A 13,309-nucleotide genomic window follows, 5' to 3' on the forward strand; every position below is an offset into this window, starting at 1 on the left:
GGGAGCTCAGTGAAATTGTCAGAGACCTCAGGGCAGGTTTCTGAAATTATCCCATTTTTTAAATGAATACCCAAAATTGCCCTTGTGAAATGAGTTTTAATTTATTTTCTTATACAATTATAAGATTATATAGTACAATTTATAAGAAAAATGTGCCAAATTTTTCATACCAATATTTACTATTTGATAAACAACTATAATAATAATTTTATTACTATGATATGATATTTTTTATGATATTTCATTATAGATTTAGATTTATAAGATAGAAAAGAAAATGTTGAAATAATTCATTTAGAGTTTATAAATTTTTTAGAGTAGTGGGATTATCATAATTTAGCAATGCTTTTAGGTCATTTCTTTTTAATTTATTATTAATTTTAATACCAAAAAATAGAATAAAGATTAGCAACAACATTGGATTACTTATAAAATTAACTTGTTAAAAAAATTACTTGTTCGACATTTGGTTATAATAGAAACCTAAAGACAATAGTAGTAGTTCTACAGTTTTATTGATGAAAAATTTTAAAAAAGGTATAAGAAGGAAAATAAGAAAAAAATAATTTTAAAACTCATTCTAAATATAAGCATTCCAAATAAGAGAATTCCATTAAAATATATAAGGGCAAAATCGTTTTAAATTAAATGATAAAGGAGGTTTGTGTAATGTTTCAAACCTTAAGGGAACTCAGTGAAATTGTTAGAAACCTCAAGGAGGTTTCTGAAATTATCCCTAAAATTAAAAGAAGAGGGACCGCATTTTCTTGTTTCATTTCCTCCTCACGGCAGCTCGCTGGGTGTTCTTCTTCTTCCGCTCGTAGCTCTCTTTTGTTCTTTCTTTTCCTATAATGGTTCCTCACCTTTTTCGCTTTTAGCCCTTCTAACTATACATTTTGTTTAATTATTTTCTCAAGCATACTGATGTTAGCTAATAAATCTTTTGTGGGTTTTTGTAGGATTGATCAGTTCGTCAAGCTACAGAAAAATTCAAGTAAGATTTCCATCTCCTTGTTTTTTGAATTTGGGTTTCATTAATTGATTATTCGGTGATTTCTGTAATTCTGAGGTCTATTAATTTTACTACGTTTAATGCATATTTACTTTTAGGGTTAACTGAATTAGAGAGTTTTGTCAGCAGTACGGGAGCAGGAGTGAAGATTTAAATTAAACTTAACACTGAGCTGATATAAGTTTTCTCTAACCATATGCAATCATGTAATATTGTTATAAGGATTCTTAGGAACCCCTATATGGATCTTTATAATGAAGCCGACAGAATCCCAATATAATAAAGGGAATTAAGAACTGAAATTAAGGAATGGAGCTTGGAAAGGGATTGGTTTCATTAGCTGGGAAAATGAAGTAAAAATAGAGTATATGGAAATAGGTAAGGTGGTGTATAGAATTGCAGGAAAATTATGAAAAGGAGATGAAGATAGGGTTGCTGGGCTGAGCCTATTCCATTACAAATTGCTGAAGGTATTCAAGTCTGATAATGATGATGAACAAAGGCGTGAAAGGCCTTATAAACAAAAAGCAATGAAAAATGAACAAAATTGAGTAACTAATTGGCCAAATGGCCCAATCAAGTGAATCTCCTAGCCTAATTGTACATGAACTTTCAGCTACTAGATAGCACCTAAACTACCTGTTTAAGTTCCAGCTAATCTCATTATTACAGTTTTACTTTTTCCGAGACTTTCTGGAAAATTTTTACTGTATCACTGTACAAGATAGAGTTTATGTGAGATGAAAAGGTTGTTGGAGTATGTGTCAAATGGATATTTTTGAAAAATATGTTTGCAAGTCGTTAATGGCTTTAAGTTCAGTTCTGTGCAGGTCTTATCTGCCTTGTATGATTGTTGGCAGTAGAGGCTAAGGCTAAGTTTAGTTTTACTTTCATTCTTAATCTAAGTTTACGCCTTATTATCAGCCAAGTAATATTTCAGTGTGTTCTAATAAGTTTTAGTGCACGGTAATGATCTTTATTTCGAGCTTGTGTAATAGAATATATTCCAGATAATAAGGAATTTCTTATTTCGCAAGCTTCCTGAACTTAAATAGGCAGTTATGTGAATTTGGAGCTTTCCTGCATCACAATGATTTAGTCCTGTTTATTTTATCTTACTTTTCTTTGGTGGTGGGGGCCCTGGGGTACAAGGTAGAGGCAAAAATATTGCTATTGATGAAAATGGACCTTGTAGAAGCTACTGTCTGATGATATTCAGTCAGAAGAATCAAGTCTTGATATAGAGAGTTATGATGTTAAAATGGTGACAGAAAGGTTTATGTTGTCTTTTCTAGCCACATTTGTCTCCTGTCATTTAGTGTCAATCTAATGTGGACAAGCCTGTCTTGTTTCTTGTTCCCTATAATTGTTTTTCTTGTTTGTTTCCTAAGGGCTTCTAAGGATTCTTGGAAATACCCATAAGAATAAAATGTATTTTTTGCATTCTCAATCTTGTTTTATGCCCACTTCCCCATATTTGTCATGCTGATCCTGTGCAATTTAGAACAGCCGAATTAATTTGTCTTACATTTGTTTGAAAATTTCCCTTCATAGCCAGTTCACTTTCTCACCGCTGGTTTCCAATGGATCCTCAACCTGAGCCAGTGAGCTACATCTGTGGAGGTATAATATTATTTTGTCTTTTCAGAATCTAATATTATTTGTTGCTGCAAAAAGATAAAATAAAAAATCTGTCATCATTTGTTGATTTATTGATATAATAAAAAATCTATATTTACAAGAAGCCCACCCATAGAAGTATGCAATTCTTCTAATTTTTTGGGTAACTTTTTCAAGTTTTTGACATTATTTTCTGTTACATTACGTTTGAAATTTTTTAAATATGAAGTGTTTTAATTATTTTAATTGATGCTTAAAGACACTGACCACCTCCAAACTGTTCTTCATATGCTCCTCCTCCTCGCCATTCCTCTTCAGATGCTCAACAACGTAAAAAAGTGGTGGTTTGTGGTGGTGGAGTCATCGGAGTCTGCACTGCATACTTCTTATCCAAAAAGGGCGCAGTCGTAACATTAATTGAGAAATCCTCCGTTGCCTGCGCTGCCTCAGGCAAGGCTGGAGGCTTCCTTGCCCTTGATTGGTGCGACGGTGGGTCCCTGTCATCCCTTGCACGTGCCAGTTTCAATCTCCACCGGTTACTGTCCGAAGAGCTCAATGGTCCCCAGTCTTACGGTTACCGTCCCCTCACTACTCTGAGTCTAGACATCACTGAAGCTTCATCATCTTCTGGAAGCCCGTTGTATAAAAGCCAAGGCCCAAAACTCCCTTCTTGGGTTGATGGCCCAGCTAAAAGCCCCAGGATTCTTGGTACTACTGAGACAACGGCCCAAGTGCATCCTAAGCTCTTCACCAAAACGCTTTTGAACAAGGCGGTTGAGGAATATGGCCTCGAGGTGGTGACAGGGAAGCTGGAGGAGGTGGAGGTGGCTGAGGGAAGAGTGAAGGCGGTGGTGCTGGAGAGAGGGACAAGGATCGAGGCTGATGCTGTTGTGCTGGCTCTTGGGCCTTGGACAAGTAAATTGCCCCTGTTAAGGTCCTCATTTAGGGTGTCTGGGCTTAAAGCCCACAGTATCATCTTGGAACCGAAAGATCCTGATGCTATTACTCCGCATGCACTGTTTCTGAGTTATTATTCGTCCCAAGGTGGGAAACCTATGGACCCAGAAATCTATCCTCGTCCAACAGGGGAAGTATACATCTGTGGGATGTCAGCTGGGGCTGAGGTTCCAGATGATCCAGAGCAAATATCACCAGTCCCAGAATCCATAAGAGTGCTCAAGAGAGTGGCTAGCAATGTGTCAAGCCATCTAGCGGAAAGTGAAGTAACAGTAAAGGCAGCACAAGCATGCTTTTTGCCGTGCACGGATGATGGAATGCCAGTTATAGGCGAAATGCCTAGCGTAAAGGGGTGTTTTGTTGGGACTGGACATAGCTGTTGGGGGATCCTGAATGGCCCTGCCACTGGTGCCTCCTTGGCTGAGCTTGTGCTTGATGGTCATTCTAGCATTGTTGATATTACCCCGTTTAGTCCGTCTAGATTTGCTTTTGCTAGGTAGTGGTTAAAAGAAAAAGGTGCTGCTGCTTTTGGAGTTCAATCAATTCATTTTGTTGTAAGTATATCAGCGGAAGCTGATGTTTCAATGAAGGATTCGAATGTTCTCATTCAAAAAAATAAAAGGATGTAAAAAACATTTGTAAGCAATTCTCCGATGCTAAATTTCCGAAGCTTTTTGGAGTTTTGCATATTTCGAAGTTTTTGTAGAAGGCTGATTTATTTATTTATTTATTTCCTGGCAGCATTAGCGACCTTTAACTGTTGTATTTTTGCTTATGCTACATGTTTCCATGCTCGAAGAGATATTCACTATTTTCTGATCAAAGCATACTGATGCAATTTGAATTTGTCTTTTTTTTTGGTTTTTTATTTTGTTGTTTGGGGTTTTTGGTTGTGTGTGTGGGGGGGGGGGGGGGGGGGTTGTGTGTGGTGGTGTTAGGGATTCTGAATTCTCAGTGTATGAATTAAGGAGATAAGTTTTATGAACTTGGTGTAGATGATTTGTGTGTGCGTGTGCATTTTTGTGTGATCTAGCTTTTGGTGAATTATGGACTTGGAATCTTTGTCCCTCAGTGAACAATGAAGCTCTTTCTGTTTTTTCTCTTGGAGATTAATAGCTTGTTATTTGACAAGGTATTGACAAGTGTTTGGCTCGATAATGCATAGAGAGATAAAGATGCATAATATAATTTTCAAGATATGGTAAGGTCGGTCATCAGCATGACCGTTTCTAAAAAGTTCAACTCATGAATGACAAAAAAAAAAAAAAAAAGAGATAAATTAAAGTTTAGATTAGTGCATGTATATCATTTTTAATAGAATGTGTAGGATTCAAAAAAATTTGTTCTATATTTATTTTATCTTCAAAGTGAATTATACCATGAATAAATGAATGTACATCCTGTGGAATTCGAAAAAATCATCAGAAACAGTTGACTTGTCAATCGCGTCCATGATTTTGGATGTACGGGGATGGGATTGTCTGATGGCACAACAACATTTTTAAACCTTCGTCACACGACAAACTGTATCTAAACTGCTAAATTGTGACTTCTTACCTGCCACCTTAGCTGAGTATTCAGCTAGTTTTAATCTTATCTAATCAGCAATGGGTTGTGTTATAACCCCATGTGCATCCCGGAGGCCAAGTCCATAAGGAATACCAGAAAGTTCTCAACATTTGCAATCACAGGTTTTGACTACTAAGGTTAGAATAGATCGGTGTTGCAATGAAAGTTATAACATTAGTCCTAAAATGTTTTCCAGTTTGTTAATTCTTGCGACTATTTTTGGCCAAGTGTATGTTCCCTGTGCTGGACCTTTTCATGTCTTTTCCCAATCCTTGTCACCCTCTAACAATGTGATTATAAGTTGGTCTCCAAAATGACTAACCTAATTACTGAATGATTCAGTCAGATCATTTGTGACATGACCATTTCTAGCTTTGACCTCAATAGAGAAGTGTAGTCCAACAGGAAAGTCGAATGCATACTCGATAGAGCTTGAAAAATTCTTTGTTCCCTACCTTGGGCTTTGGAAGGCTTATGTGCCACCGTTTCTCTACTTTCTTTAGGTCGAATATTGTGTAATGCTAAGATAATGGGACCTTGGTGATTCTTTTTCATGGATGATTGAATGGATAATAAAATGAGCGAGGATTTAAAATAACAAAATGGAGTAGCTCAGGGATCTTCTCAAATATAGTCAATTTTTCTTCTTTTAACCATATCCATGCTTCAATTCGATCACCAATTCATGAGGATAACAAAATTTGGTTGTCCAATGGAGTCTATGCTAGCACTCCCAAGTGCATGTCCTCCCCCATCCAAAGCTCCATAGATTCCATCATTACAAAAATTTGAAAGAGACAAAGTGTTAAATTGACTGGAGGCTCGTCTTCAGCCTTCACATCTTCAAGAAAACTTTGTCCAATTTATCAATCCCAATGGTGACAAGCCTAACCATCGAGGGCAGCTGAAGATCTGAATCTAGCTTGAGATGTGGCTATTATGCACTGCCAGATAAGTCCCGTTACAGCTCTACCACGAGTAGCATTGGTGACCACTGGATGCAGATTTCAGTATTCATAGCTTTACCTTTTAGAGCAGCTAAGGTTGATGCATGAAACACATATCTCCCTGTAACAGATTTGGACTGCTCAGAGTTGAGAAGGCATCAAAAGTGAAGCACCCTTAGGCAATCCAGGACCAGGGTTCAAAGTTGCGGTCGCGATTGTGGTCTTGGCTTGGACTGTTTCACATCGGTTTCGACATATCGGTCGCGGTCTTGACGAGACGCGAATTTTGGAAATATTTAATATTCTAAAAATTGTAAAAAATATGGTAAACAAAAATAATTAAAAAATTAGTAAAAATAATAAAAAATCGAGTTGATTCGGAGTGATTTAGTGTGATTCCGCAGTTTCAACCCTTCACGGTGACGTCTCAGTGAATCAAGTATCTTGGAATAGTATCGTCCCGGTATCCTATCCGAAGGGCCCAAGACAGTGACGACTCGGCCTAGTCGTCTCAGACTCGGCCGAGTCTTTGAACCATGTCCAGGACATGGATGAAAAATCAAGGATGCAATAAAACTTGGGTAAGTTTCTTCTAGTGATCCACGAGTTGTGGCTGCCCCCGCATTCACAAATGTTACTACTGACTGGCCATTCATTACACTGTGGGAAGAATATATGCCAATTGCAGTGCCAAAACAGTAAAAAATGCTTACTTGTACCATTGCTACATAAGTACGGGTTATTAATTCTACAGATCTTGGATGAAATGGAAGCAATCCATGTATCAATTTGTGTTCAGGGTGTCCAAGGAAATCAAAGAGTCTAGTCTTTACTCAAGCTTAGACATAATAGACAACATCATCATTACAATCAACATGTATATTGTCTTTGACTTTACCAGCTATAGGGAAGAAGCAAACTAAAGTTAGAATTTTGCTATACTAATGGAAATTGGATAGAATTTTGTGCAGTATATTCAAAGAAAGACTAGTACAGTGGTGGCAGAAGCTCAATGTTTGGAAATTCAAATTCTATTGAAACGATGCTTTTGATTAAAGAGTTTCACTGCTCTGATTTAAAGGCAACTGTACAAAAGCAATCTTCTTTCTCTACATTACAAAATTTGTGCTTTCTTATATCAACTAACTCTGCCTGGGGATATCCTAGAGATATCAGGATAATGGAATTAGGTCCCAACCTATTCCAGTTCTACATTCCTTGCGAGGAGGACAAGAAAGAATCTTAACTGGAGGACCTTGGGTTTTGGACAACCAGATACTGGTGCTTAGGAACTGGTATGATGGGGTAGAAGAGGACGAAGAAGCTTTTAACCTGGCACCACTGTGGGTGCAGATATGGAACTTACCAGTGCACTGGATATCAAAGGAGACAGGAATGAAAATTGGCAAGGTATTCTACGAAGTCAGAGATGCAATAGTCCCCCAAGTAGGAGGGAAAGAAGGAAGACACCTTAAAATCTTAGTGACTGCTGACATATATCAACCTTTGCTGAGGGGAACAACTGTCAAAATGAACGGAACCACCAAATGGTTGGGCTTTAAATATGAAAGATGCTCGAATTTTTGCTACAAATGTGGTTTAATTGGGCACAATGAAAGGAACAGTAAGTGTTTCATCACTATAATCAAAGGGAAGTCAGAAAACCAGTTTGGGCCATGGTTAAGAGCAAATGGAGGAAAGGCATCGCCACAGAAAGAACAAAAGAGTAGGTATATTCCTGAAAGAAGTTACTGGGGCTTTAGGAATGGGGAAATGGTTCCTAAATATGTTAGAAACAAGGAACCACAAGTGCAAGGTCTAGGAGTTGACAGGCAGGAGAGGACAGAGGGGCACGTCCTAGGGAAAAAATGGAACAAAAGAATGAGTGACAAGGAAAAAAGCAGTGAAGTGGGAGGACCCCATCAGGACAGAAATGGAGAATGGAAGCAAGACCAAAATGAACCAGTAAATGGAGGAAACAAGACCAATGTGAGCATCATGAGTTCTACTCCTATGGCTGAAGGAGGTAGTGTTGGAAATGCCGTGAGGAGACAAGAAAGAAGTCAGAAAGAGAACCAAAACCAGTAGTTTGAGAGAGAGGCTGAGTCATCAAAGATGAGCCTAGCTGGGGTGGCAAAGGAGCTGAAAGAGGCCCTAACAGTGGAAGCTATGACACAAGGGGGTGACCAGAATCCCATGCTAATAGATCCAGAAAGTTTAGAGAAACAAAAAAGAGGTGGAAGAAGGCAGTACAGCAGAGGGAAAAGACAACTGAGACCCCTGGAAAAGCTCTGCAATAACTAGATGGAAACTCCAACCTGAGGGGCGCTAAGATAAAAGAAAGATAAGTCTGGTCGATTAAGAGATTGCAGATGTTGTAGTGGAGGAACAAGGTTGATCTACTAACAATTGAAGTAAGGATGGAAGGAATAGAAGGCGTAGGGGCTGGCCATACATGGCCCCTCAAAGATAAATGAAGGTTCTGGTGTGGAACTGTCAAGGAGTGGGGAGCCTCTTGATAGTTCCCCAGCTGAGGGAGGCTAACAACCTCTTCGCTCCAAATATAGTTTTCTTAAGTGAGACCAAAAATAGGATTAAATACATGGAAAAAGTCAAAACAATCCTCAGATTTGATGAGATGACAGTGGTGGAAGCTATGAATAGAGCGGGTGGAATGACCTTAATGTGGAACAGAAATATAAATGTCATGAGAGTAGTTACTACAGCCTTCACCATAGAAGCTCATGTTAAGGATTTAAACAGCAAGGAGGATTGGTAGCTAATTGGAATTTATGCTAGCTGTGAGAGCAGAATCGGAAAGAACTAGTGGGATGTTATTAGGAGAAGAAAAAGACTCTGAAGGGGGGGGACAGATGGCTCCTGGCTGGGGATTTTAATGATATTGCCTCAAATGAAGAAAAATGGGGTGGTAGGCTAAGAGAAGAGTGGAGTTTCAAGGACTTTAAGGAATTCATAGGAACTAATGACCTGGTAGATATAGGATTCAAAGGTAACCCCTGGACATGGAGTAACAATTGGAAAGAAGAAGGGGAGGTTAGACAGAGATTGGATAGAGGCTTAAGCAGTCCAGCTTGGTATCAAACTTTTGAGGGTGCTAGTTGTGACCATTTGGAAACATATGGATCAGATCATAGCATGTTATTGTTCAACACTAATCCACTGGCAAAGAGAAGGAAGAAAAGGTTCTTTTAGGATACAAGGTGGCTCCAAAGAGAGGGAATAGGCCAAGTGGTGGAAAGAGCTTGGAATCAAAGGTTTGAAAGATCTAACATGTTTAGGCTGACAAAAAAGATAGCATACTGCAAAGTGGCTCTTCTCAAGTGGAGGAATAGTTTCTCTAGTAATTCTCAGAAGAAAATTAATCAGGTCAAACAACAATTAGGAGAGTTAGATAGTGCTGATTGTCAGGATAAAAAGACTAGAAGAACAGTTCTAAAACAGCAGTTATAAGAGGCTTTTGCAGAAAAAGAGCTATACTGGAGCCAAAAGGCAAGAGTGAATTGGCTAAGGGAAGGAGACAGGAATACTAGCTATTTTCATGCATGCGTGAGGGGTAGAAGAATGCAGAACAGAATGCTAAATATTCAAAAGAGTGATGGGACATGGACTGAGAATGAAGAAGATTTAGGGAAAACTGTGGCTGGATATTACAGGAGTCTTTTCTCAAGCTCGGGGGGGTGAAGAGATAAAGGGCATACTAGAGGGAATGCCACACTCAATAACTCCTAGTATGAATGAAAACTTAACTAGATCAGTTAATGAAGAGGAGATTAAATCTGCTTTGTTTGCTATGCATCCCAACAAATCTCCAGGTCCTGATGGAATGACTCCTCTTTTCCTCCAGAAATTTTGGAAAATTGTAAAGACTGATCTGGTTAAAGCCATAGACTCCTTCTTTTACTCTGGTCATATGCTTAAGTCCATGAACCACACATTGATTTCCCTCGTTCCAAAAACTCTGAATGCCACTGATATGAAGCACTATAGGCCTATTAGTCTGTGTAATGTAGTGTATAAAATTATATCCAAAATCCTGGCCAATAGGCTCAAAAATGTGCTGAATTTTTGTATTAGTAAAAATCAGGCTGCTTTCATTCTTGGAAGACAAATTCTGGATAATGTCATCCTTTCCCATGAACTTCTGCATTTCATGAAAAATAAAAGACAAGGGAAAGAGGGGTATATGGCAGTCCAATTAGACATGTCTAAAGCCTATAACAGAGTGGAATGGAACTTTTTGAATGCTGTGATGGTTAAAATGGGATTTTGTGGTATGTGGAGAACTTGGATCATGAACTGCTTGAATACTGAAACTTTCTCCTTTAACATCAATGAACAACCTAGAGAATACACAACTCCTATGAGGGGCATTAGGCAGGGGGATCCACTCTCACCATACTTATTTCTTCTGTGCTCTGAAGGTTTTTCAAATTTGCTAAAACAGGCAACTGAGAGGAGAAAGCTTTCTGGCATGAGAATAAGTAGAGGTGGACCATGTATTACTCATTTATTTTTTGCTGATGACTCATTGATTTTTTGTAAAACTAACAGTGGACAAGCAAAGGAACTGATGACAATATTAAAGCAATATGAGAAGGCATCAGGCCAGAGCATAAACCTTGAAAAATCCTCAGTCTTTTTTAGCAAAAATATGAACCATGAGCAGAAGGCAGTGGTGACTCAACAACTGGGAAGCATACAGACAGCCTCACAAGGAAAGTACCTGGGACTCCCGATGGTGATAACTAGATCAAAAGAATAGGTCTTTGGCTTCATCAAGGACAATATCAGAAATAGAGCAAGCAACAGGAAAAGTAAGATGCTCAATCAAGCACGGAAGGAAGTGATGATTAAAGCTGTATCTATGGCCATTCCAGTCTACACAATGTCATGCTTCAAACTCTCTAACAAACTGTGCAAAGAGATAAGCTCTATAAGGCCAAAGTTATGGTGGGAAGATGCTAATGATAGGGACCAGATTCACTGGTGCTTATGGGAGAAGATGACTCAAGGTAAAAAGTGGGGAGGGCTAGGCTTTAAAGAACTGCAAAGCTTTAATAAAGCTCTACTAGGGAAACAAGTTTGGAGAATCCTGACCAACCCCAACTTTGTGATACCCTGAAAATGAGGAGGTTGTTTGTAAAGAAAATACTAAAGTGTATTTCTTTGGGTTTGATTTAAGGGCAAATTATCCAATTGGCCCTTTAACTCTTTGTCTAGGTAAAATTAAGCCCCTCATCTATTTTTTGCTGACTTTAAGCCCTCGAACTTGTAAAATGGGAAATCCGTGGCCCTTTTAGCCAGTTTCTCCGGTTTTGCAACCGGATGACCAATTCACACGAACGCCATGTGCTTCTTTCAAGGGCATTTTTGTCCTCATATTCTAAGCAAAAAGGGCACACATAATCCACCGAAGGAAGCTGGAAAAGTGCTCATTTTTAGTCAAAAAGAGAGAGAAAATAAAAGGGGAAATTGCTGATCACCTACCCCCTTGCCCCATGCCGTAGAATATCAAACAAAAGAAAACGCAAAAAGATGGGAATTTTTAGATAAAAAATAATTTTCGAAAAAAAGGTGTTTCCTTTCTCACTTTTATTCCTCCTACTCTCCCCACCCCGCTGAAATAGAATGGCTGAGACGACGTTGCTTCAACTACTCAGACTCCACCAGGACGATGACGGCCTAGACGACGTCATTGAAGAAGTAGATTTTTCTCATCATCAAACCCATCCCCACCGCCATCATCTCGATCCCTACTGGTCTTCCGATTTCGATGCTATTGGTTGATCCCCCAGCGACATCGTGTCAGAGCCCGAATCGGTTGTCACCAGCGCTGATCTTTTCGACCGCGAGAATCAGGTGAATTTCGTTATGGACCTCTTGCACCAACGAGTTGAGCAGTCCCAATTGTCCTCCACAACCTGTGTGGTGATTGACCCGGAGATTTCCGATGCTGACCCGAATTTCGGGATTCATGAAGGAAACGACGGAATGGAGCCGACCCATTTGGATCTTGATCTGAATCTAGGGTTTCTCGGAGAGCCCACTTCGACAAATGTGGAAAATTCAGGGTTCGTAGCTGAAAATTTTGAGGGTGGGGACCATTTTGTAACCGGGTTGCGAGTCGTGGATATCGGGTCGGAATCGGATTCTGATATAAACCATGACGTTGAGATTGATTTTAGTGCTGACGATGATGATATAAGTGAGGGTGATGATGATCCAAGCCTTAGGCTCTGTTGGGATTCTTTTCAGATTGAGGATCATAGAGAAGTTAATGAGGATTTTGAGTGGGAGGAAGTGGATGAAGGAGTTGATGAGAGAGAGGTTCTGAGCATGTTTCTGGATGATGATGACATGCCGGTGATGGCCCGGGAGGAGAGTGCAGATGTATCTAGGAATTTGGACTGGGAGGTTTTGTTAGATGTGCAGAATTTGGAAGCAATCTCCGAGAATGTGACAGAGACGGCATGGGATTGCGTGGGGGTTGCGCAGGGAAGAGTAAGGGAGGTGAGGGAAATCAAATAGAAAGGTGGACTATGTGTGCCCTTTTTGCTTAGAATATGAGGACAAAAATGCCCTCGAAAGAAGCACATGGCGTTCGTGTGAATTGGTCATCCGGTTGCAAAACCGGAGAAACTGGCTAAAAGGGCCACGGATTTCCCATTTTACAAGTTCGAGGGCTTAAAGTCAGCAAAAAATAGATGAGGGGCTTAATTTTACCTAGACAAAGAGTTAAAGGGCCAATTGGATAATTTGCCCTTGATTTAAAACCCTATTTTGTTTTAAAGACTAGAAACCCTAAAATTTTAATCAAAAACCCTAATTTACTTGTGACCAACCGATTTTCTTAAATCCCTCATATTTTAATTGAAACCCTAATTTTAATCACTGGAATTGTAAAATTCCTCACGTTTTTCTTAAAAATGCCTTTTATTTGGAAATTATTCTTTTACTATGGCCCTACTACCCAATCATTCCTCAATAGGTGCAAATGAATCTAGGAAGTAGGGTTTCACTTTTCGTTTCCAAGTTAAGAGCGAATTAGGGTTTCACGTTTTCCCGTAGTATGATTATTCGGTACGGAGTGAGGATCAAATTTGATAGGTAAAAGTGACTTTTGGATGAAGAAATACTATATGACTAGAAGTGATAATAATAAGTTAGTGATTATAAGCTAAAA

General features: G+C 39.0%; 2 protein-coding genes across 5 annotated transcripts; both read left to right on the forward strand.

Moving 5' to 3' along the window:
* Positions 1–786: 786 nt before the first annotated feature.
* LOC113753470 (putative oxidoreductase TDA3) lies at positions 787–4,332 on the forward strand. Of its 4 annotated transcripts, none has more exons than XM_027297628.1 (4): positions 787–854; positions 960–994; positions 2,567–2,635; positions 2,951–4,332. In XM_027297628.1, the coding sequence occupies exons 3-4, from the start codon at positions 2,596–2,598 to the stop codon at positions 4,087–4,089; spliced, it is 1,179 nt and encodes a 392-aa protein (XP_027153429.1). In that variant the 5' UTR covers positions 787–854; positions 960–994; positions 2,567–2,595; the 3' UTR covers positions 4,090–4,332. The 4 variants fall into 4 exon arrangements, with proteins under 4 accessions (XP_027153429.1, XP_027153431.1, XP_027153430.1 ...); XM_027297630.1 differs by having other exon boundaries at positions 2,571–2,635; XM_027297629.1 differs by having other exon boundaries at positions 793–820.
* Positions 4,333–10,990: 6,658 nt separating this feature from the next.
* Positions 10,991–12,654, forward strand: LOC113751919. The gene is made up of 2 exons (XM_027296065.1): positions 10,991–11,138; positions 11,936–12,654. Exons 1-2 carry the CDS (start codon positions 10,991–10,993, stop codon positions 12,652–12,654), a joined length of 867 nt encoding a protein of 288 aa, XP_027151866.1.
* The last annotated feature ends 655 nt before the right edge of the window (positions 12,655–13,309 follow it).

The sequence above is a fragment of the Coffea eugenioides genome, chromosome 11 (genome assembly GCF_003713205.1).
Source record: "Coffea eugenioides isolate CCC68of chromosome 11, Ceug_1.0, whole genome shotgun sequence".
Classification (NCBI taxonomy): domain Eukaryota; kingdom Viridiplantae; phylum Streptophyta; class Magnoliopsida; order Gentianales; family Rubiaceae; genus Coffea; species Coffea eugenioides.